This window comes from Vitis riparia, chromosome 3, assembly GCF_004353265.1.
Source record: "Vitis riparia cultivar Riparia Gloire de Montpellier isolate 1030 chromosome 3, EGFV_Vit.rip_1.0, whole genome shotgun sequence".
In the NCBI taxonomy this organism is placed as follows: Eukaryota; Viridiplantae; Streptophyta; class Magnoliopsida; order Vitales; family Vitaceae; genus Vitis; species Vitis riparia.
In genome coordinates, this window is record NC_048433.1 from 5,943,706 (window position 1) to 5,970,217 (window position 26,512).

The 26,512-nt window shown below is 34.6% G+C and overlaps 1 protein-coding gene across 1 annotated transcript; it reads left to right on the top strand.

Moving 5' to 3' along the window:
* The first annotated feature begins 5,973 nt into the window (after nucleotides 1-5,973).
* On the top strand, nucleotides 5,974-26,369 carry LOC117911377 (protein unc-50 homolog). The gene is made up of 10 exons (XM_034825732.1): nucleotides 5,974-6,170; nucleotides 8,168-8,235; nucleotides 15,085-15,110; nucleotides 21,788-21,878; nucleotides 22,277-22,372; nucleotides 23,679-23,747; nucleotides 24,760-24,818; nucleotides 24,910-25,032; nucleotides 25,655-25,726; nucleotides 25,812-26,369. The coding sequence occupies exons 1-10, from the start codon at nucleotides 6,084-6,086 to the stop codon at nucleotides 25,874-25,876; spliced, it is 756 nt and encodes a 251-aa protein (XP_034681623.1). The 5' UTR covers nucleotides 5,974-6,083; the 3' UTR covers nucleotides 25,877-26,369.
* Nucleotides 26,370-26,512: the final 143 nt, after the last annotated feature.

The window sequence follows — 26,512 nt, forward strand, 5'->3', positions numbered from 1 at the left end:
ACGAAGCGTACTGAGGGTACGAATTTGGTACGCGGTATGTTGTTGACTTGGGTAGTCAAGGTGGTTAGAGGCGTGCGTGGAACAAAAACGGTTAACGCGGTTGAGTGGATTAACCGAATAATTCCCTGTATGTGTTGTCTTGTCACATTTTTTATCGTGTTCCTATTATATTACATAATCAAACTAACTCTCGAAGTCCAGTTTGGTCACTGACCAAAACCAAACTATATCCTATTCGCGATGAAAAATGAATTACATAAAAAAATAAATAAATAAATAAAGACTTTGCTTTTTTACTTTTGTACCACTGTCTTTTTTCTTAAAACATGATCTTTTTTAATAAATTTAGAAGAAATAAAATAGATTAAAAAAAAAAAGAAAAAGAAATTGTTTGGAAGAAGTGAAAACAATGAGCTTTTTTAATAAATTTAGAAGAAATAAAATAGATTAAAAAAAAGAAAAAGAAATTGTTTGGAAGAAGCGAAAACAAATTTAAAACAGATAATGTCAATTGATTACGTATAATTTAAGACCGTTATGTAAAATTTTATGTGATCGTTATTTTTAGTCTTATTCATGCTTTATAAACTATTACGACCGTTATGATTTTTTAGTTAAAACCATTGAGTTTTAGAATTTTTATCCAGTGTCAGGTTCTCTTATTTAGAAAAAATCCTTATTTTTATGTACGATTATAATTTTCCTCTTTGTAAAAAAAAATATATATATCACTTGAATGTATTATCTAATTGTAAAAACGTACATCCAATAATTTAAAATTTCTAAAATAATTTAAAATTTCTAAAAGAATGAATTTTAAATACAAATAAAAAAATTTAGAAAATCTATCTAGAGTTCATGTTTACCATTTTTTTCTTCTTCTTATGCTAGTCTACTTATCGTTCATTCGATGAATTAAATTTATATTTTTTAATTTTCATTTATTTATGTGAAATTTTTAAAATTTTTAATATTTTTTTAAATAAATTAAAAGTATTTAATTTTGTGTTTGATGTTTTATTAAAAAAAAAAATTGGGTGATTGGTTTCTCATCTATTTTAGAAGAAATAAAATAGATTAAAGAAAAAAGAAAAAGAAATTGTTTGGAAGAAGCGAAAACAATGAGCTTTTTTAATAAATTTAGAAGAAATAAAATAGATTAAAAAAGAAAAAGAAATTGTTTGGAAGAAGCAAAAACAAATTTAAAACGGATAATGTTAGTTGATTATGTATAATTTAAGACTGTTATGTAAAATCTTATCTATATCTAAACACCTGTTATGTGACCGTTATTTCTAATCTTATCCATACTTTATAAACTGTTATGATCGTTATGATTTTTTAGTTAAAACCGTTGAGTTTTAGGATTTTTATCCAAGTTCTCCATTTATTTAAATGGATTATTTAGAAAAAAAAAATCCTCATTTTTGTGTACGATTATAATTTTCCACATTGTAAAAATAAATAAATATATAAATAATAAAAAATCTCTTGAATGTATTATCTAATTGTAAAAATGTATATCCAATAATTTAAAGTTTCTAAATTCTATTTCTACTTCTTTCCTCTTGTATAATTTAACGCTAAAAGAATGAATTTTAAATACAAATAAAAACTTTTAGAAAATCTATCTAGAGTTCATGTTTATCATTTTTTTTTTCTTCTTATGCTAGTCTACTTATCGTTCCCTCGACGAATTAAATTTATATTTTTAAATTTTCATTTATTTATGTGAAATTTTCTATTTTTTTAACATTTTTTAAATAAATTAAAAGTATTTAATTTTGTGTTTGATGTTTTATTAAATAATATTTTTTTGGGTGATCGGTTTCTCATCTATTTTAAGATGTTTAAGGTTACAATTGGTTCCTATAAATTTTGAGGGAAAATGTAAGAAAAGAAAATACAAAAAAAAAAAGTGGAAGGACAAAAAAAAGATTACAAGTCAATAAATTATTTTTATTTATTACTTCAAACTTATTTTACTTATTTTAATACATTGAAATAAAGATGAAATAATTTAAAAATATATGAAATTCTAACTAATTTTAATTATATTTGATTTTCTTTGATATTTTTCATCGACAACCAAAACAAATAAAATAATTTTTCTATATATGTTTTTTTTTCTTTCCTTAATATTTTTTGACAACCAAATATAACTTAAATATTTTGGACTTTGATAGTTAATTAAATAATTGTGAAGTTACCATGACATGTTATTACGATATTTTATATAATTCTTCAAAAAAATGTTACTTTATATTAGTGTTTAATAATAAATTTTTGCTATAATTTGACTAAAATTATTAATGAGATCTCTTGCTTTTTTTAAAAAAAAAAAATTATTGAAAATTTTATTTATTTATTTATTTTTTAAATCTTCTTTTAGTGTTTTTATTTTTAAATTTAAAAATATTTATATAACATTTGTAATGAGATATCTTGCTACTTTTTAATTTTTTATTGAAAAATTCTCTTTTTAAAATTTTTTATTAGCTTATATATATATATATATATATTATATATATATTTATATTATATATATATATATATATATCTTTATTTCATTAAATATCCAAAACATAAATTTTTTTAATTTAATATTCATCTAGATACACTTTTCCTTTTAAAAAAAAGAAAATAATATTAATTTCTATATAAAATATGGTACTCATATATGAAAATTATGCACCTACTTTATTTTTAAATTGTTGTAATAAATTTTTTTAGTACCTTAATTTTTTAAAATAGTTTTTAAAAAATCATTGTCTTTTTAAAATAGGTCTCAAATAATATTAACTCTTATATGAAAATTATGGACTTACCTATTTTTTGTAATACCATAATTTTTAAAAATCATTGTCTTTTTAAGATAAGTCCCGAATAATACTTATATTTTACATAGAAATTATTATTTTTTTATTTCTTAAAATAAAAAATAAGAAACATGTCCAAAACATACCCTAACTTTCCTATTTAGCCTTCATAAATTTTTATTTTATATTTTTAAAACAAGAAAAGTATCCCGATCACACCTTAACTGTCCCATTTACTCTTCATGACTTTTCTAGCTACCAACCCCATTAACATTATTGATCATTTTCTAAAATTTAGACATTGGGTTGACTAGTTACTCATATATGAATTTTAGATCCTAAAAATCATTTCAAAATATCATTTTCTTGTCACAATATTTATGACTCAAAAAATTATGAACTAAATTCCTCGTCATAATTCAAAAAATTATAAGCTAGTTGTCATTCGAATATTTTTTTTATTTTTTGTTTTTAAAAATAGGAACCAGTAATAACTTTTGCATAAAATATAAGAATTTTTATAAAAATGGTTAATGATGAAACTTAGATGGGTTGATTGGATTAATAATCAATTTAAGTTTAACTCAAAAATAATTATAAGAATTTTTATTTTATTTTTCTTTTTCCCTGATTTTAATTATTTGTTTTCCTTTCTATACGTTTTCCTTTTACTCTATGTTTTTATTTTATTTATTTATTTATTTTTATTATTATTTTTTTTAATGCAATTGGTGTTTGCTCTTCTTTGTAATTGTGATTTTTCTCTAATGCTACTATTGTCTTTGCTCCATTTTTCTAACATCATTCATATGCATTGCATGTATTCACCTACTTGTATTAACAAAGCAAAAGAAAATACATGAACATGAAAATGATTGATGACACTAGAGAAAATGAGAATGAAAGTTCATATGGGTAGGTAAAGATTATTCATTCTTCCTTTAAATAAGTAATTTAATCTTTTTTTTTTATAAGTAATTTATTTCTAGCAAAATAAATTATATATTTGTTAATTTTAATTGATAAAAAGGTAATTTATAGAATTTAATTATTTAGGATATAATGTTATTTTCTCATTAAAATTAATAAATACTTAATTTAGGTTCAAGTTTCTCTAATTTCTTTTTTTTTTTTTTTTCCTTTTTTGCAAAAGAAGTTGCTCAAACTCGCCTTGGCTGGGTTGAACCAGTCCTAGTTGCACATCTAGAAATGGCAAGGACTTATCTTAAAGAGATAATAATCTAATTTTATCTTATCAACTAATTTCATGTTCTGAATTTTACTTGGGGATGACAATGTGACGGTTTTTCATAATGGAATAAGTTTAAAATTTAAATAAACGGGTTTTGGATGTTTTGAGATTTTTTTAAAAATCCAAGGGTTTAGATATTGCCTTGTCCCGCCCCCACCCAATTATATAAAATTAGTTTAATTTTTAATACATGGGTGATGATGAGGATATTGATGATGATGATAATAATAATAATAATAATTTTCAATAAAATAATTTATACAAAATATAATAATTTAATTATTTATAAAATATATTTATTTTAATGTAATTAAAAAATTTTAAAAATTAAAAAAAAAAAGTTAAATGAGACAGGAAGGGTGAGTATGAAATGGAGATGAAAATTATTTTGTGTAAACGGGATGAGGTTAGAAAAGGGGCTACCCATCCTAAACCTGCCCCACCCTGCTTATTATTATTATTTTTTTAATGGGATTGGGATGTGAATTATTTTAAATAAAGCGAGACAAGGTTGAAATTAGGGCGATTTGTTCCAAACTTGCCCTGCTTAATTTTTTTAATAGGATTAGAATAAGACAGGATTAGAACGAGGGTGACCTGTCCTAAACCCACCCCATTGCCATCCCTACCGTTACACATAAACCTCTTAAGAGCTTTATTTAAAATAAACTTGAAATTAATTCCATTTTTCTCAAAATTTTATAAAAAAAAAACAATAATTCTCTTTTCTTATACAATTTTCAACTTGTTCAATTTCACAAGAAGACCTAGTTTTACTTGAATTAACAATCTAGTAGAGGCCCTATCTAGGGTTGCATATATTTTTTAAATAATAATTTTGAATGGAGAAGTAGTTAATTTATGGACTTAAGAGCAAGTTTGGATTGACTTTCAAGAAGTAAAAAACTTTATTTCACCAAATTAGAGGGTATTTTTTTTAAGCATTTCAAGATTGTGGAACTAAGGATGAGTATGTTTTTCCTAAATTTCATAGAATAAAAATGCGAAGGAATGGAGTAGGTTTTGAAGGGAGATACGATAAATTCAATTGTTATAAAGTATTTTTTATTGTTAACAATTTTCAAATGTTAGAAAGTTAAAAACGTTTCCTAAAATCATAATCAAACAAACTCTTATTTTTTAGATTTTTAAAAGTGTTTATTAGATTTTGTCAAATACCTCATTTTTAAAAAAATATTTTTTTAAGTTAAAAATGCTTCATAGAATCACTGTCAGGAAATAAAAAAATTAGGTTTGGAATCCATTACAAATATTATATAAATATTTTAAAATTTTTAAAAAAACTAAAAGAATGATTTTTTTTAAATTATTATTTTTTTAAAAAAGTAGCAATAAATTTATTTAAACATTAATTTAAATAAATTTATTATTTAAACACTAATTTAAAAACTAATTTAAACACTAATTTAAAAACTAATTTAAACACTTTTTTTTGATTTATTTATTATTTCTCATTTGATACATAAATAAATTTATTTTCTTTTTTATTGAGTGGTTTATTTATTGAATTTGGAAATTCTAACCTATGCAAGTGTGGTTTCTCATGTACCACCTCACACTCTTAACCCTTCCTCTTCCTCATATTCCCCATTTTCTTCTCATTCTTGGCTTTCTTTTCTCCCTTCTCATCCATCCCATTTTCTAACCTACTTGAAATTAAAATATAAAAAATAAATAAAAACAAAAATATAAAAAGGAGGGGAGCATGTCCACAGTCCTTGCAACTTGCAACAACCATGATCGTTACTCATCTCTCTTATTTGAGGATCCTTTTGGGAAATTTAAGGAATTGAAGCAGGCCCAAGTCCACGGCCCAACCCAAATGTGTTAAAGCTTGAGCCCAACTCACTCAACTCGCCCCAGCTCATTGCACCTGTTTTTTTGTTGTCGTCGTTGTCGTCGGCTTCACCCTTGACAACGCTTGGATTGGTGCCGAGATCGAGAGAGAAGTGTAGAATCAGTGTCAGATCGTGGGTTGTAGAAGAACCAAGATGCTGCCCACAGTCTCCAAAGGACGTTCTCCTTCCAACTCTCGCCCCAATCCTATGTTCCCCCAGTACCTCCGCCGAATAATCAAGGTTCCCTTTCTCTCTATATCCATACACGTGCTATTCATGTCCATGGATCTGAACTGAAACAATAACTGTACTGAAAAATTTACAGAATTAATGATATCATACCCATGTATACCTGCAATGGTATGAGAATCCTTTTCGTTTCTCTTTGGGAGTTAGAATTGTGGATGATTTGTTTTGTTTTGTTTTTTTTTTTTCCTTTTTATAGTGGGAGAAGTGTTTTAGGTGTGGGTTTTATCCTTTGGGGGTGTAAATTTTGGACGGTGGATTGTTTTGATGCGGGTTTATTGTAGATTTGAGGATTATTAGGTTACGTCGCTGATTGGGATCCGAGAATTGGGTATTGAAATGGGTGTTTTGTAATTGCTTTAGTGAGATCAGGTTGGTGGAGTTGCAGAATGTTATTATTTATGTGATTTAGGTTAAGGATTGAGCTGCTGATAAATTCTGTAACTCAGGACCCTAGGGCACGAGTGCTTGCTTTGAGCACTCGGGCGTATTGATAATTCACAGAACTTTGTCTACAGTCTTTTAAATCTATTTGTCATGTCCATAAAGTTGTTGGGTTAGTGCCAAAATTATTTTTTTCCAGACATTTGAGCTTGAAAACCATTACTGTGTGAAGGCTTGAAGTTTTTCTTACCTACTGGATTCATTTTCTGATGATCTCCAACTCTGGATTTTAATACCTTCTTCCTCTGATCTTGACCTGCATGAATTTGGGGGAGCAGTCACTTGTTCTCTTTTAACATTTCAGTTTACCCATAGTATTAATTCCCAATCTTTTGGTACAATTGATTTGCTTTGTCATTGTTAAATTTCCATACATTCTGGTCAATTCAAAGTACCTAACTTTCTTGGCTTTGCATACAACTTGTTCATTTCATTTAAAGCCCAAGTTAGCATTTTTTTTTCCTAACCGATTCTGTTCATCCTTTTCACCTCTTTAATTTGTTTCTCATTTACTTAAATTCTCCCCAAATTTTCCTTAATGCATTCAATTTTTTTTTGATAGGTATTTCTTTAATGTGTTCAATGTTACTCATCTTTCTGGTTTTCTTAAATTTTATGACAAGAAAAGAAAAAAGGCGTCCAGTGCCTAACATGGGGAGGGTTGTAGTGAGGGGACATTGGCATCGTTGTGAATTCTGGACTTGGAGAGACTAGAATAATGGGGTTGGTTATGGCCCATAAAATGTGTTACTCATTACTTTTATAATGTTAACCAATTGCAACTAATTACAATTCCATCTGGGTAGAAAGTGCTATATGCATTCTGCATTTTCCTTTTGCACTTAAAAACAGGGTGAATCAATCAGTACCGTTAGTTATAATGTGGACTCAAAAACAAAAGCATGTGCATAGAGTTATCCTATTATTCTAGTTTTAGGATCAAAGTTGATCCTTTGATTTTTACTCTGTGATTATGTTGGTCTAAATGTTTTGGCTAATTAGAAAAGCTTTAGCATAGTTGTTAGCATTTTTTGAAGCCTTGAACAGGATGGAGCTGGCTTGATTGCTAGTTTCAGGTACAATAGTAGAGAGCTGGTGGATTTGATAAATGCTTTTAGACGTCTCTGATTGCTATGACAAATATGCAGATGGCTTCTTAGTATCATTTTTTTTTTTTAAATACATTGGAGATATCTTATTATCTATGATTTGCTATGGATTTTGGAGTGTCCTTGTAATCAAAACTTCTATGTCTAAATCTCCTGTTCCTTGAAGTCTTTCCTGTTTCTTACTTTGTGATTACCCCCTGACTGGCTATTATTTTGATATCCTAGTTATCATGTTTGTAGCAGAAGGCTGTATGGATGGATTGAACATATGCTAATGAAGATTACTTTTGTTAATAGGCATTGAGCATTTCTCAATTAGAGCATTGGAGTCTTAATCAAAGAAATATACTGCTTGTTATTATTCTCACATTTTTATGAGATGCATTTTATCTTGGCTCACGTTTTTCTTTTCATCTTCTATTCTTTGATCCATTGTAGTGGCAACAAATGGATATTGAATATACTTTCTGGCAAATGCTTCACCTATGCACCTCACCGAAAGTTGTGTACGTATCCACCCTTTTAAATTCTTCTTCATGCATGCAGTTTTTGTTTACAGAACTAGAGCCAGAAACTTTTTCATACAGAGTCAGAGTAAATGTATCAGGATAAAGTTTGGAAAATAGCAGAGCCCCCTTTGTTGTTACAAAATTAAATTTATCATCTTGCAAGTCTCCCTTGATTATTATACAAACAAACATCGAGGCCAATTCTGGTTGGAATAAAAACAGGGTTAGCACTGATCTTATCAGGTTAGAACATCAAATAGATTGGCTTACTTTCAAACAATGGTGGTGAACACATTTGGGATTAAATTTTGTTAAACATATCTATGTAGTGATGCCCAAAATATGGAATTCACAAGTTTTAGCACGTCCCAATATCTGTCATATGTCAAATGCAGTATCATCCGTGTTCAATTTTTTTTTTTTTTTTTGATAGATAAAGGGAATTATGTTAAACAGAAAGAGAAAACACCAAAATAGTGCCCTCTAAGTATACAGGGAGTATACAAAAACAGCCCAAAGGCTTGAAACCAAGGGAGGAGGAAATAAACAACACATCACCTACCCTTACTTAGAGCCTAGCCACTCAAAAAAGCTAACAAGAGAAGAAGGATTCAAAACTATAAACACCCTAATCCAAGACCAAAAATTACATACAAAAGAATATTTCAGTCTTTGAAGCGAAAACTCCTCATTCCCAAAAGCTAACAAATTCCTTTCCTTCCAGACTAACCAAAATATACATAAGGGGGCCATTTGCCAAGCCTTTTTATAGGTTTTCCCCACAAACGCTCCATGCCACCCAAGGAGAGTTTCCTTCACTGAACCAGAGAGAACCTAAGCCACACCAAAGAGGGAGAAAAGAAGATTCCACAAGGCCCGCGTCTTTACACAATGAAGTAAAAGGTGTCCACCCTTTCTACTTTAGAAAGGCATAGAAAACACCTATTTGCCAAAGAGTACCCTCTCCTCTAGAGTTGCTCCAAAGTTAAGATTACCCCAAGAAGCCTCCCAAGCAAAGAATGCTACCTTAGGAGGCACATTCACCCTCCAAATACTACCACAAGGGAACAAAGAAGAACCTTCGGGCTCCAAAATAGAATAAAGCGACTTGACTGAGAAAGCTCCACTCTTAGATGCTGTTCACACCACTTTATCCTCGTTCTCCCTTTGCACCCTAAAGGCTTGGAATCTTAAGCATAAAACGCTCTACCATCTCAATCTCTCAATCATTAAACGCCCTTGAGAAAATAGGGGTCCAACCATTCCCAACACCGTCTGGGCTCCAAACATCCGATACCCAAACATCTTTAGCCAAGGAGATGACAAATAAAGAAGGGAATGACTCACAAAGAGGCTCATCTCCACACCACTTGTCCTTCCAGAATCTCACTCTCCTTCCACAACCCACTCGGTAGGCTAAACTGCTATTCAGATACAACCACTCCTTTCTAATTGCTTTCCAAAGTCTGACACCATACCTCCCACTTACGGCCCGAGTGCACCATCCCCCCTCCTCTTCACCATATTTGTGACCGATGACTTGCTTCCACAAAGCCTCGCTTTTAATGGCAAAACACCAATTCCACTTACTTAAGAGAGCTTTATTCATCAAAACTAAATTTCTCACACCCAAACCACCTTTCTTTCTTTCCAAACAAACCAAGTTCCACCTAACAAGATGTGGCCTCTGCACAAGAGCTCTCCTACTCCACAGAAAATCCCTCTGAATCTTCTCCAATTTCAACCTTACTTTTATGGGAAAATGAAAGAGAGACATGAAGTAAATAGGCATGCTAGAGAGACTGCTCCGGATTAGAGCGAGTCTTTCTCCTTTTGATATATACTGTCTCTTCCACATTGCAAGCCTTTTTCGAAATCTCTCTTCAACTCCATCCCAAACCACCTTTGATTTGAAGGGGCCCCCCAAAGGCAGACCCAAATAACAGGATGGGAGACCACCCACTTTACAACCTAACTCCAAGGCCAAATCCTCTATATCATGCACCTTCCCCACCGGGATTAGCTCGCTCTTCTCCAAATTAACTCTCAACCCTAAGCAAGCCTCAAACTACATGAGAAGCCAACTTAGATACGTCAACTGATCATGAGACTCCTCACAAAACACCAAAGTGTCATCCGCAAATAACAAGTGTGAGATTAGTATCCACTCACCTCTCCGGCCTCTCACCCTCCACCCTAATAAAAAGCCCCTATCAATAGTTTTTCTCAATAAACAACTAAACACCTCCATGACTATCACAAACAGATAAGGGGAGAGAGGGTCTCCTTGTCTCAAACCCCTCAAATTTTGGAAAAAACCGGAAGGAGAGCCATTTATAAGAACAGAAAATCTCACAGTAGAGATACACCACTCTATCCACTTAATCCATCTCTCCCCAAAGCCCATTTTTTTAAGCACTGCCAACAAGAATTTCTAGCTGACATGATCATAGGCCTTCTCTATATCCAACTTGCACAGCACACCCCCTTGATTGCTTTTCAACCTAGAATCCACAACCTCATTTGCGATCAAACCTGCATCTAGAATTTGTCTACCCTCCACAAAGGCATTTTGGGGCTCCGAAATCACTTTCCCCATAACCTTCTTAATTCTATTTGCCAACACCTTGGCCAACAACTTGTAAAGGCTTTCCACAAGGCTAATCGGTCTGAAATCTTTCAAATCTTCTACACCTCCCTTCTTTAGGACTAAAACTAGGAATGTAGCATTCAAAGACTTTACAAATCTGCCCCTTTCATGAAATTCTTTAAAAAAAACCCATAATCTCAACCTTCACCACATCCCAACAAAAAAGCCAAAAAGCCATGGTAAATCCATCCGGCTCGGGAGCTTTGTCCTTGCCTAGATTTGAGAGAGTTACAAACACATCTTCTTCTGAAAAAGGAATCTCCAACCCCTCAGCCTCACTGCTGACTAACCCCATAAAAGATAGCCCGTCGATACAAGGGCGCCACCCCTCTTCTTCTGAATACAGCTTTTGAAACGCCCCCACCACACTATTTTTTAAATTGTTGTCCTCTGAATGGCAACAACCATTCACTTTCAACTTGGACAACCAGTTTCTTCTACTGTGAGCGTTTGCCATCCTATGAAAAAATCTGATATTATTGCCCCCCTCCTTCAGCCACAACTCCTTAGACTTCTGTCTCTAGGAGATTTCCTCCCTCAACACCCAAGACTTATAAGACTCCCTAACCTCTTTTCTTGCTTCACACTCTTCCAAATTTAAAGCTGAACATTTCTCATTTTCATCCCAGTACACAACCTGCCTAAGAGCTTCTCCCTTTTTAGTCTCAATGAGACCAAACTCTTCTCTATTCCAATTCTTCAAAATATTTTTTAAGTCTCAATTTTGCATCTAAAATAAAGCTGGATGTCCCTGTAAAATTTCAACTCCCCCACCACGTCTTCATCTTATCTCTGAAACCCTCCTCCTTCAACCACATATTCTTAAATCTGAAAGGGGAAGGTCTCCTCTTCAATCCTCCTCCTTCTAGGAGAACGGGGAAGTGATCAGAGACTGGTCTAGAAAGAACTCCCTGCACAGCCCCATTGAAAAGGCTATCCCAGTTGTCTGTCACTAAAAACCGGTCAAGCCTAAATTGGGTCTGGTTATTCAAACCGCCTCTCCAGGTAAAAGGGCCCTCCTTCAAAGGAAAATTCCTCAACTCCAAATCCTTTACGACTTCTGAAAATCTCCTCATTGAAGCAATAAGCCCTTCATCTCAGTTGTCTATCCCAGTTGTCTGCCCCTTTTGATCAATTCTCCCCTTCATCCTCCTTAAGAGGTACAAAATTTCCTCTTTAAAACCTTTTGTCGGCATACCTAGGTAACAACTGAACTTCGCAAGACAGCTTGAGCTCCACCCTTCATCTCGCCCCCCCTCTTCCAGGTGACAGTCAATCATTTTTTCAAAAGGACTCGCATACTCCGACCCAACTGGGACAAGTGCTAGCTCATTCGCACTCACAACGTCAACCAAACCCCAAGGAGGCTCATTCCAGCCACTGAGAACCGAAACATCTTCAGTCAGCACTACACACAGCAGAATCCAGCCCATCGCCCCTTCCGCTCCACTGGAAACCCCCTCCGACACCACTAAAGCTTTGTCGTGCCCCCAGAGAGGAGAAAAAGAAGAGGAACCCTGAAGCCCCAAAGAAAAAGAAGAGATTTTGGGAACAACGGAATACCTGGAAGCCTTCTCCAACAAAGCCTCGTCGGTGAACTTTAGACGACCAGACAACGACTACCCGGCGACGGCATCTTCAACGGCTAGGAGCTCCATTTCCATCCCCACAGCACCCCCCGCGAGCTCAGAAGGAGCCCTAGAAGAGGAAGGACTCCCTAATAAGCTCGTGAATGCCTTATTAAAAGTGGGCCTAAGAGGCCTCAATGAGCTATCACCCGGGCCCACCTTTGCTGGACTGACGGGAATTGGGCCTTTGGCCCATTCGACTCCACCACTTAAGCCCATATAGCCTCTTTCTTTGTAAGCCTCCCAACCTGCTTTTCTAGGCCCAAGCCCACTCACGGTTGAGTCCAGCTTAGCTGCACTAGCTAGCCTGCCCTCTGCATCCACTGCAGCCCTATGCCTTCTACCATACTCAACCTACTCATCTGTCCCCCAAGACTGAATTCCAATTTGAAAATCCCGCACGCTAACACTAGCGCGTGCATCATGCCCACCTTTATCCCTGACCTCCCGCCCCTCATATTTATGCCAGGCGAACCTTGTCACTACCTGAGAAACCCAAGGGGGGGTTTCTCACCACAGACTAACCGCCCAACAAAAATTCTTGGCTACCACCTGCAAAGAACCTGACCTATTCTTCCCAGAGGCTCTCACCAAGATACGAGCCTATTGCAACTGTGAGAAGAAAGCTGTTTCCTCATCAACAGTTATGAAACCCCCAGAGCTCTCTCCAATTCTCTTGAACACCTCTCTACTCCAAAGGTGAAGTGGAAATCCTACAACCTTCACCCAAGCTTCCTTGGCATGACTCCCATTCCTAAAACACCCCACTTCAGGTCCCCATTTCTGCAGGAGAAACTCTCTCTCCTTAATACATCTGCTGCCCCTTAAAAACACCAAATCAGCTTCACATTTATTTTCAAATTCGAACAACACAAGGGCCTCACCCAACCTGGAAATTTTTAAACCTCCCTTGAGAAACCACCTTTCAAACGCCCACTCCTTCAAGAAGGACAAAGGATGAACAAACTGTCTCCAAAGCATCCTACCAGGCAACGACTTAGCTGCTCTTCCCTACTGAGCAGGTCACGGTCCCCTACATGCACCCATAAAGAATCCCCTAATTCCCCTGTCTTCACTCTCGCGACTTCTGCATACACTATTTTCCCTTTCTCCTTCCCTTTGACACTATATCCATCATTTTCAGAGTTGGAAGTACCTAAATCACCTTTGCTCAAAGCTGAAGTGGAAAATCCAAGGGCCCTTAACTTTTGAGCCAATAGAAACCACCCCCCTACTAAGCCTTTTCCTTATGGAAAAACGAGACAAAACCTCTTAGCTTCCAAATCTCTCACCGAGCAAAGTGAAAACCTACCAGCTTCATTTGAACGATACTCCAACCTAAACTTTCTTCCTCCTTCTTCCCAAACTTTTAAACACCTCGAGCTTAACTCTCCTCTACACCAATCTTCCACACCTTCCAATAGATAGCTTAAGCTCTTTTCTCCAAATCTTATTCACGAGGAAAAGCCTTTGCTCCTTTCCAAAATAATCCCTCTCTGTTTACCTTGGACCTCTTCAATGGAGATTTTGAACGTCTTAGATTCCACTGCAAACCAACACTTTCCACCTTTCGAAACTCCTCTCCCCTCCGAGAAAGCAGCCATGGTTTTATCATCTGTGTTCAATTTCATGGATGCATAAAATTCCAAGTTTAATGAAGAATGTTCAATTACTAAAAAAAAGAAAAAAATCTTTAGTAGGTGCTTTTGAATGAACTAAGCACCTTATTGTATTGCATTAACGTGTCTTGCAAGCAGTGAACTGTGACTGGCCAATTAGCAGATATCTTTTAAGAGATCTGTAGTCAAGATTCAGGATGTTGGGGACAACACTAGGACATCCAATTTTACCCATTTCTTGAGATGTTTGAAAATTTGAAGAAATGAGAAAACTGTACTGATTAATCACTTGGAATGCATTTAATCATATTCTTTTACCGATTAATCACTTGAAATGCTTTTAATCTTATTTTTTTACTGATTAATCACTTGGAATGTATTTAATCATATTCCTTTTCTGTTCTACATGTTCATCTAGGTGGGGCCTGCGAAATGATAGGTTTCGCTCTCTTGTATGAGTGCCATGTGCTTAATTGTAGTGCTAGGTGGCCCACATTTTGAATACAAGACTCACCGATGAGATGATTCCATAATTGGACAAGTGAGGATATGAGGGAAGAAGGGTGGGAATGTAATAAATAGGCAAAGGTTAGGGTGGAAGAATTCTTTCTCTGATACCCACAAAAGCGAAGGTGGTTATTTCTATGACCAGAATCTTGGGAGAGGTTTTGTAATAACCATAAAATCATCATCTTACTGTTTTCTCATATTATGTGGCTGATTGATCAAGAATGAGGCCAAACGAAGAGAGCATTCATATTCTTCTTTCCCCTGGCAACCCTGCTACCCTAAAAAGGAGTTCTTAATTTTCTATCTGCCTTTGTGCTACTAATAAATCATGATACTATTCTCTTCTTTAAGCTCATAAAGAGTCCTTTATGTTTGTTATGATGCAATTTCCTAATTATATTTATGCTCCATTTTGCATGTGGAACTCTAATGGATGCAGCTATCAGCACACTAAGTACCACAAACGTAAGTCTGCATCCTACTACTGAGCCATTCACCTGTGATCTCCAAAATTTTGATGAATCTTAAAGTGCATCAATATCAAATTATGATGTTAGCAGCCTATACATTTTTATTTAGCTGTTATGTTTGAATTATTTGTTATTTCAAGGAGCCATAATTTTTTTTATCCTAACTCTTCCTTTAATATGCATAGTTGGCCTGCTGGAATAATATAACTAGTGATTATACCCTCCATGTGGATAGCTGGATTTCTATGCAGAAATAAATTTGTTCCTTGCTTCTTTTGTATGGAAAGAACATAGATAGAAAACATCCTAGCAGAAATAATAAGTCTGTTTCCTACTAGAAGCCATTTGTTATTAAGTGCTTCAACCTGAAATCTTGTTGTTATTACCATAATATCTTTTTATTTAGCTGTAACTTGTAAAATTGTTTGTTTGGGTTTTTTCCCCCCAAAGAAGCCGTCTTTTGTGGTTGTTTTCTTTTTTAATCGGCAAATAGGGAGAATATATTGACAACTGCCAATCAAAAAAGGGAGGCACATCCTTGGAACATTGAGAGCATACAAAGGGGGTCAAAAGGTTAGAAACAAACTAGAAACTTTTAGTTGACCATACAATAAATAGAAAAAAATAGTTAACTCCCAAACAACCTCTAGACCAAATAACGAGGGAATGAATAAAAAGCTTGGCAACTCCCAAACAACCTTTAAGGATTGAAGAGAACACTCCTCATTTTATCAACCTTGGCAGCACCAAAGAGACTAAAAAGCTTAAAGACCAGTTGTCATAAACTTTCTGCTATGCCACAATAAAAGGGTTATTGTAGACTGATTCCTCATTGCTTCTACACAAGCGACATGGCTAGTTAGAGATCTTACTCTGCTTTTCAATTGATCCAATATCAATATCTCATCCAAGCAGCCTCCCATGCAAAAAACTCACTTTTGTGGGGGTCCTTGGACACCATACTCCTTTTACTGGGAAAGGAACTCTAAGTCACTTTCAAAGAGTTAAAGAAAGATTTGATAGGGAAAATTCCCATTCTTAGTGCCTTTCTGCAGCAACTTATCGTCCTATCCACTAGTCATCACCACTTGAATTTGTTGTAGTAAAGACTCCATAACAGCTAGCTTTGATTCATGTAAATTCCTTAAAAAATAAGAGTTCCAATACCCACCATCTGCCACAACCTCCTAAATATTGGCAACCCAGGCATCTTCTGACCTTGCAATGGAGCATAATGCAATAAGAGTCCCTTAAAACAACTCCATTTCACCACAAGTCATACCAAAACCTCACTCCCTTAACCCTACCCACCTCAAAGCTAGGTCTTGCTTGAAATATCGCCCATCCTTTTTTAATTGTTTTCCTAGCTCAACTCCATATCCTTTCCTCCCCTCAGTAGAACACCACCCTCTCTCCTCATCTAGTTTGCCCAAGCTAACCCATTTCTAAAGCTTATCCTAGTATATTGCAAATGTACAACTCCACTTATCCATAAAAGCCTTATCGAGTCAAGAAACACTTTTAATGCCTAAGCCACTTCATTTTTATTCTAAACACATGGTTGACGAATTAACTAAGTGAGATTTCTTCTCCAAAGTATGACTTCCCCACAAAAAGTCCCAATGAATATTTTTGAATCTATAGGACCACACTTAGAGTAACATTAAGGACATATAGCAGACAGGAGAACAAGATAAAGTGCTCTTTAGAAGTGTTAATCTATCACCTTTAGACAAAAATAATAGCTTTCCATAAGCGTAACCTTTTAAGGAGCCTTTTTTTAATTTTTATAGGTGCTAACCTTTTAAGGAGCCTCTCCTTCACAACATCCTGGGCAATTGAAGATTTGATAAGTGCACTTGGTGGAAGACCTAGAAAAATGGAGGGTAATTTACCCAACTTGCAACCTAGAAAAGAGGCTAATTCCTCAGTATTGGGGACTTCTCTTGCATGATTAATGTACTTTTTTCCAAGTTAATAATCAACCTTGAAACAACTTAAAACTAAAAAAGATTCTACTTTAAATATAACATATAATCAGAGGACACGTATAAAAGACTAACGTATCATCAACAAAGAGTAAATGAGAACCCACCACCTCTTATCTTCCTCTTCAACCACCCACTTCTGCATTCCCCCCAATCCCAACAATTTAAAATTAGAAATGAATCCTTTCTTCCCTACTGTAGTGATAAAACAGCTTAGGGCCTCCATAGTAAAACAAACAGATAATCAGATACATGATCCCCTTATCTTAATCCTCTTGAGCCCTAAAATGTTTTGGAAGGAGATCCATTCACCATTACAAAGAATCTTATAGTCAATATATAGAATCTTATCTGATGAATCCATTTTTGCCCAAACCCCATATCAGAAAGAGGAAATTCAAATTTACATAATTGTAGGGTTTTTCAATACCCAACTTACAAATCACCCCTTTCTCTTGAACTCTTCAATCTAGAATTTATGAGTTTATTTGCTATTAAAGCTACATCCAAAATTTGTTGGCCTTCCACAAATGCATTTTGAGACCTTGGCACTAATTTCCTTGCTATTTTCTTCATTCTATTAGGCAAAACTTTGCCACAATCTTGTATAGGCTTCCAACTAAATTAATAGGCTTACAATCCTTTAAGTCTTCATTGTCCATTTTCTTAGGTACCAACACTAAGAAAGTAGTGTTAAGACTTTTTTTTTTTGAAGGTCCAAAACCTTGAAGAATTCCTTTAAAGGCCAAAGTGAATCCATCTGCCCAGGAGCCTTATCCCTACATAAACCATTAAAAGAAGTTTTTGTTTCCTCCTCAGAAAAAAAGGCATCTCCAACCTCATAGAGTCAACTCTGTCTAAAGACTTAAAAGTAATCCCTTCTAAATGGGGACTTTACTAGCCAGATATGGAAACAAAAGTTGGAAAAATTAGCAACCTCATGTTGTGTATGAGTGTCTTCATTAAGCCACACCCCATTCACCGGTAACCTCTAAATTTTGATTCATTCTTCGCGTATTTGCCATGATGTAGGACAACCCTAGGATGGTTGCCTACACTCAAGGGTAGGTGGGCTAGGGTTTTACTTTTAGGGTGTAAGGAGAGGAACAAAGAATAAATTTGATGGTAGAGAAAATTATAAGATAAGAAATAGAGAGAAAGAAGAAACAATGAAGAAAAGATGGAAAACCTTAGAGTCTCACTAAGGCCTTTTAGGAGTCTCACTAGAAGAAAATCAATGGAGTCTCACCATTGAGGGTTGCAACCTTGCAATGAAAGAAAGTATAATATTATTCATCAAATTCATCCATTTGTTTTACATTGATTAGCCTATTTATAGGCTTTTCTAAGAAATCCAAAGTCTACTAGGACTCTAATAATCTATTATGATTCTAATTATAATTATAACATCCAAAGTCTACTAGGATTCTAATAACCTATCATGACTCAAATTCTAATTATATTATAACTCAACCAGCTAATCCTAATTAGACTCCAACAAATACCAAGTACAATTCAATTCTAGTTAATATTAATTCTACTTAAAGTTTACTTAGGTCTTCACTTTCTTCCTTGAATAAACTTTAAAAGGCTTTCCCCCATCAATTCTCCCCGGCTTGAAAGAACTCGGCTCTGACGAGTTAGATGCTTGATACAATTCATAGAGATTGGGGTTAAGCTTCTGAAAATCCGTTGTCATAATCCATGTATTCTTAGAGTGTGGTTTGTCTGGCCATTTCACCAAAATTTTTTGGCATCCACCTTGTCGAGTAGACACAAGTTGATCATCAAGAACATACTTGATCTCAGGACGTGGGCTAAGAGTAGGTGGTAATTGAAGATCCAACTCTTCACTTACATCGTTGTGATGGCCATGGTAGATATACAAATCTTCCACATTAAATATTGGACTAAAATACAAGTTTGAAGGGAGCTTTAACAAATAAGCATTCTCAACAAGCTCCTCTGAAGCTAGATTGGAACAACTACCTCCATCAATAATTAAAGTACATAGTCTCCCTTGACAAGCAACACGAGTTTGGAAGATGCTAGTACGTCGCCAATCCTCCTCTTCATTTAGCCTTGGTATGTTCACCAATGGCTGCATAAAAAAGTTGTAGCTTTCAACCATGGTTGCATATGTTGCTCCACTCCTCAATTACAAGTGTAGGTGGGCTAGGGTTTTATTTGTAGGGTGTAAGGAGAGGAACAAAGAATCAATTTTATGGTAGAGAAAATTATAAGATAAGAAATAGAGAGAAATAAGAAACAATGAAGAAAAGATGGAAAACCTTAGAGTCTCACTAAGGCCTTCTAGGAGTCTCACCTAGAAGAAAATCAATGGAGTCTCACCATTGAGGGTTGCAACCTTGCAATGAAAGAAAATATAATATTATTCATCAATTCATCCCTTTGATTTACATTGATAACTAGCTAATCCTAATTAGACTCCAACAAATACCAATCCCAATTCAATTCTAATTAATATTAATCCTACTTAAAGTTTGCTTAGGTCTTCACTTTCTTCCTTGAATAAACTTTAAAAGGCTTTCCCCCATCATGCCATTTTGGGAAACAACTTGGTATTTCTATCAACGCCCTCTAGCTGCAACTCCCTAGACTTTTGCCTCCAAGATGTTTCCTCCAAAACCTGCCCAATAGCAATACTTCTACAAAGCTAGTTCCCTTGCTTCCAGCTCCACTGAGGTTGAACCCTCTCCTCTCCTTCTTGTCCTAAAAACGACTGCTCTCGAGAGCACATTCCTTGCAAACTGCCATATTACCTAGAACCCCTTGTTCCAGGATTTTAAATACTCCTTGAGAGCCTTCACTTTGGCAGCTGGGAAAAATCTGGATGATCCCCTGTCCTTGTAATCGTTGATCTTCTTCTTACTATTCATGGTAGGCATGGTGCCTGTGATAGAATTTGCAATTGGTTCCCTAACGAGTATTGCAGAAGCATACCTATTTGTTGCACCTGTTGTATGGAAACCATGGGAGAGAGCCAACATTGAATTCCTAGTAGAGCATGTAGAGGTTTCTTGATTACACTAACCTTTCAAAAGCAAAGTTTAAGCGGTCGCATGGCAATGATAGGTGACTTTAATGACGTGAAATATTGTAACCCTTATGGTTACCAGTATAATTTATTATCAAACTTGCTTACTGAAAGTGAATATGAAGAAGAGTAAGTTGATTCTTGTCTCTGAGATTGGGAATCTGCTAGGTTAGGCAAAAAATTTGGGTTTTGGAGCTGGATTTCTTCTCTAAACATATCTTGGTCTCTCATTGGGGTTAGGCCTAAGGCCAAGACTCTATGGGGTTCAGTTATTGAGAGGATTTTCTGGTGGGTTGAGAAACATTGTATCTCAAAAGGTTGTAGTTTAACCCTTCATAAGCAATCAATGTAGCCTCCCCATATTTTTATGTATGCTTATATGGTTCTAAGTTCAGTGCAAAGTACTGAGAGCTTTGAGAAGTCGTAGGACTTTCTTTGGGAGGGATGGTGTTCTGCCTGCTAAGACAAGGGGTTCTAAGAAAGGTTTGGGGAGACTTCAGGAAATGTGTTTTGTTTGTGGAGGGTGAAGGAAGTATAGGGCTTTAAAACAGTTTATTTTACCCTGATTTGTTTGTGATTCTGGATTTTAAGGATGCCTTGGTAGCAGACTATGTGGGTAGGGAGGATGTGAGTAGCATTGGAACTGTTCCATATGCTACTCACATCCTCTAAAAACCTTGTGAGGATGTGAGTTGCATTCTCACATGAATTATGGCTTTGAAGGTTTTGGAGGTTTTTAGAGGTTGGCATGGTGATTCATTAGGAAAGCTGATCCATGGTTATGGAAAGGAGCTCCTCTTTGGCTAATTTGGTGTTTGTGGAAAAAGAGGAATAATTGGTAAATTTGAGGTACTGAAGCTTTTGTTACTTAGGCTCAAACCCACTTTTTTTTTGGGATTTAAAAAAAAAAAAAAATTATTTAGCCGTTTTCCTGGGTTGAATCCTTCTTGTTTGGGTTCCTTTCTTGATTTCTTAGATGGCATAAGGTGTCGATGATGTTTTTTAGTGTAATTTTTTTTCCCTTTCTTTTCTTTTATTGGTGTTTCTTTGAATATTTCGTATGTGCATGGTTTATGTCTTCTTCAGTGTCTTTTAATGTTTTCTTGAATGTGTCATTTTTGGCAAGAACATAATCAGCTAAAAGTGAAGAGTACCTGCAAATATTTCAAAAGTATTGGAAACTGCAACATTTGATATCAAATTATTGGTAAAGTATCCAATGGTACCTGTAAATCTACTGGATTGATGTTAAAAAAATATGCTCTCTGTTCCTCAAGTTTTACTCCGATATCCAATTTCCATTCATCACTTGATGAAAATTGTAGAAAATAAGAGTTAGCTGAGATTGTGTTAGTTCTTATGGTTTTTTTCAAAGGAAGTTGGTTAAGATTTTTGTAGGTGGGATTCTTATATGATTTGATTAGTTTTGTTGTTTGCATGATTGGTCAAGCATAAACCGAGTAGGAAAACTTCATTTTAAACCTTGTTGACTGGCTTGTGTTCTTAAGACCATTTGTTTATTACCTTTCATGAGCGCATAATCATTGAATATATGGGGATCCTAAAATTTTCTTCCTTACATTAGATAAAAATTGAGAATCTGTTTACTTCTCTTTTTGATCTCAGAAACTAAGAATCAATGGGCCCGTGATGATCCTGCTTTTGTTGTAATCTGCAGTCTTCTTTTGGTAGTTGCAACCTCGGCTTATTGTGCTGCGTAAGTTTCTCAGTTGCAAGTTACAGCTAGTTTTGTAGCAGTGATAATAGTGACAAAATTGATGTTCAAGAACCTTTCCATATGAAAGCAAGTGCTCATCAATCATCTAGCGAATGACTATTTTGGCAAGGAAAATCCTTCCAAAAGCTTTCCATGCCATGGTGCTTTCAAAAGCTAGATTTGTGATTATTAATGTGCAAATGCAAAATGGTCAATTCCTGTACTTTAGATGTACTAACTTCTTCCAACTTAAGTAATTTAATGGCTCAAAATTTCCTTCTAATTGGATTTTTTTTTTAATCTTGCACTTGGACTATTTGATTATCATCCATCTTGTTCAGTAAGTTGTATAAACTATTCTCGTGTCTAATCTCATCTAAATGTTTTATCTATTTCAGGTATGATCATAGTTCAGCACATGCTGTTTTTGTAGTGATATCAGTATTGCTTTTCCATTTTTTAATAACTGGAATATTTCTGGCTACATGTTGTTGGTAAGAGCCCCTTCTACTGAGAAATGTGATATTTTTTTAGTGTTCTCTTTTTTTAGGATCCTTGTTAATACCTACTGTGCACATTAGCAGCTTCTGTGTTGTTTTTTATTTTGTGAGTCACCTAATTCCATTTAATGCGTAATAATATTTATTTGAGTAGTTCTTCTACAAAAAGATATCGTGTTTATATCTATTTGCCCTCTTTTACCTGTCCAAACTTTCCAAACTAAAGAGTACAAAATCTTCCAAACCTTTGTATCGGGCATTCTCTTGAAAAATCACTCCACTGAAAATTTAGAGATCATTCACTTTGGTTTTGAAGGAGCAAAGCGAGCAAGATAATCAAATGAGTGTGGGAAGGTCCTCACATGCTTTTTTGTTTCTACTTAATCAGAAACAAACATTTCATTGCCAAGAAATAATCACATAGAAGGGAAGGTGAGAAATCCTTCCCTGTAACAAAACTACAAGAATCAAATACGAGAAAGAAATTACAACTATAACATTGATTCCTTTTGGAGGTAGAAAATCCCCACAAAGGAGGTCAATGTTTTGCTCCCATTTTTGCTTACAAATCTGCCACTTTTAGCTAAGTGAGGGATCCAATGAAAAGAGCACTCCAACTTTGAGACAATGTCAAAGAGCTAGCTTTGAACCTCTTTCTTTCTTATCCACCCAAGATATAGCTATAGCAGGATATAGAAAATCTTGAAAGATTACAAGGCTTGAAGTGGGTTTTTGAGAGATCTAGCTTCATATTTGTTTCTCCATGCCCAGCCTGAATACCACACAAATTTTCCTTGTTCTCTTTAAAATCAGAGAAAATGTTTTGAAAATGATTTTGGAAGAAATTTTATTCCAGAATAGATGTTGATAAAGGGATCTCAAAGCAAGAATCTAAAGGTTTCAGGGATAAGGGCAAAAAGTTTTATCTTCATTATTTTGCCTGGCATTTTTACTATCTGATGATATCGCTTAATTGGCTGGTTTTTATGTTGTTTGGTTTTGTTTGCTTTTCTGTGTAAGTGCCTTTTTATTTTTTATTTTTATTTTTACTTTCTGTTTTAGAAAAAGCCAACTTGGCTAATTCTGTGTATCCTAATTTATATTATGGCATGATCCTGACTTGAGAAGCCTCACATTCTTGTAACCTCCTTCTCCCCTCTCATACTAAGCTGATCGGATATGCAATTAGTTTCTTTGCATAAGATGTATAGTGATTAACCAACCTATCAAAAAAAAAAAAAAAGATGTATAGTGATTAACCATTATGATGGCATAATTCCTTTCCTGAATGTCCATGCAGGTTTCTAACAAATGCTTACCTTCGAGAGGAGGCTCCAAACAGTCATGTAGTTGAGCAACGGGTTGAATGGCAAGTCAGCAAACTTCCCCTTTCCCACTCAAGCAATTTTATGCCAATTTTAGCAGTTCAAATAAATTTCATCCTACATTTCAGTTGTCAGCTATGGGTCTAGCTCTGTGTGCAACTTCTGAAAAAGCTAAAATTGGTTGATGCTCCTCATATTTTTTTTTAGGGTGTTTAGGGTTTTTAAAATAGAGAATGAGTCTTTCATTAATAGATGACCTGTTTAGGAAACAGATAACTGGGGAAATTTTAATTTCCTGGGATCTTCTCCAATCAAGTGTAACTGTGTAAGGACAGCTCAGCCTCAGTGTATTTATTCCCATCCTTTGCTAATGAAACAAAAAATGAAAAAGATTAAATGACTATTTTTATTCCCTTATTTGTTTGTCAATAAATATACTTCTATAAATATAATTTGAAAGAGTTATACTCTAAATTTGTAGTAATTTTTGTGCAATTCCTGAGATAACCAAACACTAGAACAGGAATGAGATTGATGGATTCTGACAGGAACCAAAATTTCGTAGGGGAATGTCATATTCATACCATTCTGGGGATAAATTCTGGAACCTGGGAATGGGAATCATGTCTGTGGAAAAGGATCCCCTCAAATGAAGTGGATATGAGATTCTTATTTCAGAATTCTGTTAATGTCTAGAAATTAAGATTGTCTACTTTCACTCTCATTTTGGTGTTTGGTTATTTCAAGAACTGCCTGAGAGTTGATGCAAATTTGCAAAACTATTCTTCAAATTATAATTATGAAGATGAGATTTATTTATAAATAAATAAGGGAATAGAAATGGGTCAGTAAGTAATTTGGGAGGATTTTATATCCATGAAAATTACAATTTCCAAATTATGTGCTCCTCGAACATGGTAATTTAATAATTGAGAATAAAATACCCATTCACTAGTTAAGATTCTGCAAAACATACATGGCATAACTGTTATCTTTGTTGATATAAATAGTTTATGCTTGGTTTCCTTATTTGGTGTTTATTTTGGTCTGTTCAAGGCTGTATGCATTTGATGTGCACTGCAACTCTTTCTTCCCAATGTTTGTTCTGCTTTATGGTAAGTTTTACGTTAACTTGTGCTCTGTTCTTCAAATTTTTAACCTCAATCCATTCACCTGAATATTACTAATGACTTTGTTTTGTGACAGTGATACATTATTTTCTATCACCTCTCTTGGTGGCTCACGGTTTCATTCCTGTCTTGCTGTCAAATTTGCTTTTCATGGTGGCTACCTCCTACTATCACTATCTTAACTTTTTAGGTTATGATGGTAAGTCAGTTTTTTAGGTGTATTTATGTATTTTTCTGTAGTCATATGAATTATTAGATCAAGTAGGTGGACGAGTGAGTTCCTGCCTAAGCCTTGCATGATGGATTCTCTTAGGATATCATTTATTGGAATCAGCCAAACAGATTATTTATGTTGTCTCATTTTTTTGGAGTTTTTGGGGACAGGTTTATTGGCATCGTGATGAAAAAAACAGTTTTATGATGTCTTGGCTGATACTCTTAAATCAGTTTTCTGACAACTGAAGTTTGTCAATTTGAACTATCAAAAGGTCAGCATGGCTTAGCTCAGGTTTTTCTGAGATTCAGCAGATGTGACAAAAATGTTTTCAAGCAAGATTCATATAGTCATTTGGGATCTGTCTTTGGAACCTTATTTTGGTTCAACAGCGTATCCTTACCATCCATTCACCTTTTTGAGTGAGAAGAACTCAGCATCTTGGAAAAAATAAGTCACCTGTTTCTTTGCATCTTGGAAAAAATAAGTCAATGAAAATATTAACGTTCCTTATTGAAGTGGCTGGGAAGTTTTTATTTTCCAATTCAGCATCTTGGACTACTTTCATGAATGAATATAAATACTGATCACCTGTTTCTCACCACAGTATTGCCCTTTTTGGAGAGGACTACATTCTTCCTGTATCCAATTGGTTGTGTCATAATCCTTTCTCCCATCTGTAAGTGCCAAATCCCACTCCTGTTGCTTTGTTCTTTGTTTGTGATTTACTATGATAAAGGTAAATTTCTTCTTTTGCTTTGCAGTCATTCTGAGTGGGTTCAATCCTTCAAGATACATTATGAACATGTACTTCAGTCAATTCCAATGATCCATCAAGGCTAACACTCAATATATAGGATATATAATGAGGTGAGATTGAGAGGGAACTAATTCAGAAGTTACATGAACAAGAGAAGGGTTTTGATCAATGCTTGATTGGTTCTCTTATATGTTAAAAAAAAAGGCAGGATCACCGATCGAAAAAAGCTTCTGCTGCTTTGCTTCTTTGTAGGCCTTTTGTCACTGCAAGTGAAATTTGCAACCAACTGGAGTCACGGAAAAAAAAAAAAAAATGTTTTTGTAGTCAGGAGAATCGATCAATAGATCTTGTTGAATGTAATGATTTTGCCTCTTCATGTCAGTTTCTTCAGTGTTCCACCTCCTTATTTTCTGCTTTCATTTTTTTCCTGGAAAGTTAATATGACTGCTGCCATGGGAAGGAAGTGCTTTGCTCATATGTGCTTATAGGTTTGGGTATCATATTTGCTCATACATGAATGATAAAAAGGAGTATTTTCCATCTTTACCCTTGATGATTTCAACTAATTTTTTGAGTTGGGGATGATGTAAAAGTCACTTTGTAATTGATGGGTTTGGACTCTTCTATACTCCTCTTGCAACAATCTCCATACTATCAGATTTACATTCAAAGTGGTGTGACGAAGATAAGCAAAGTCCTCATAGA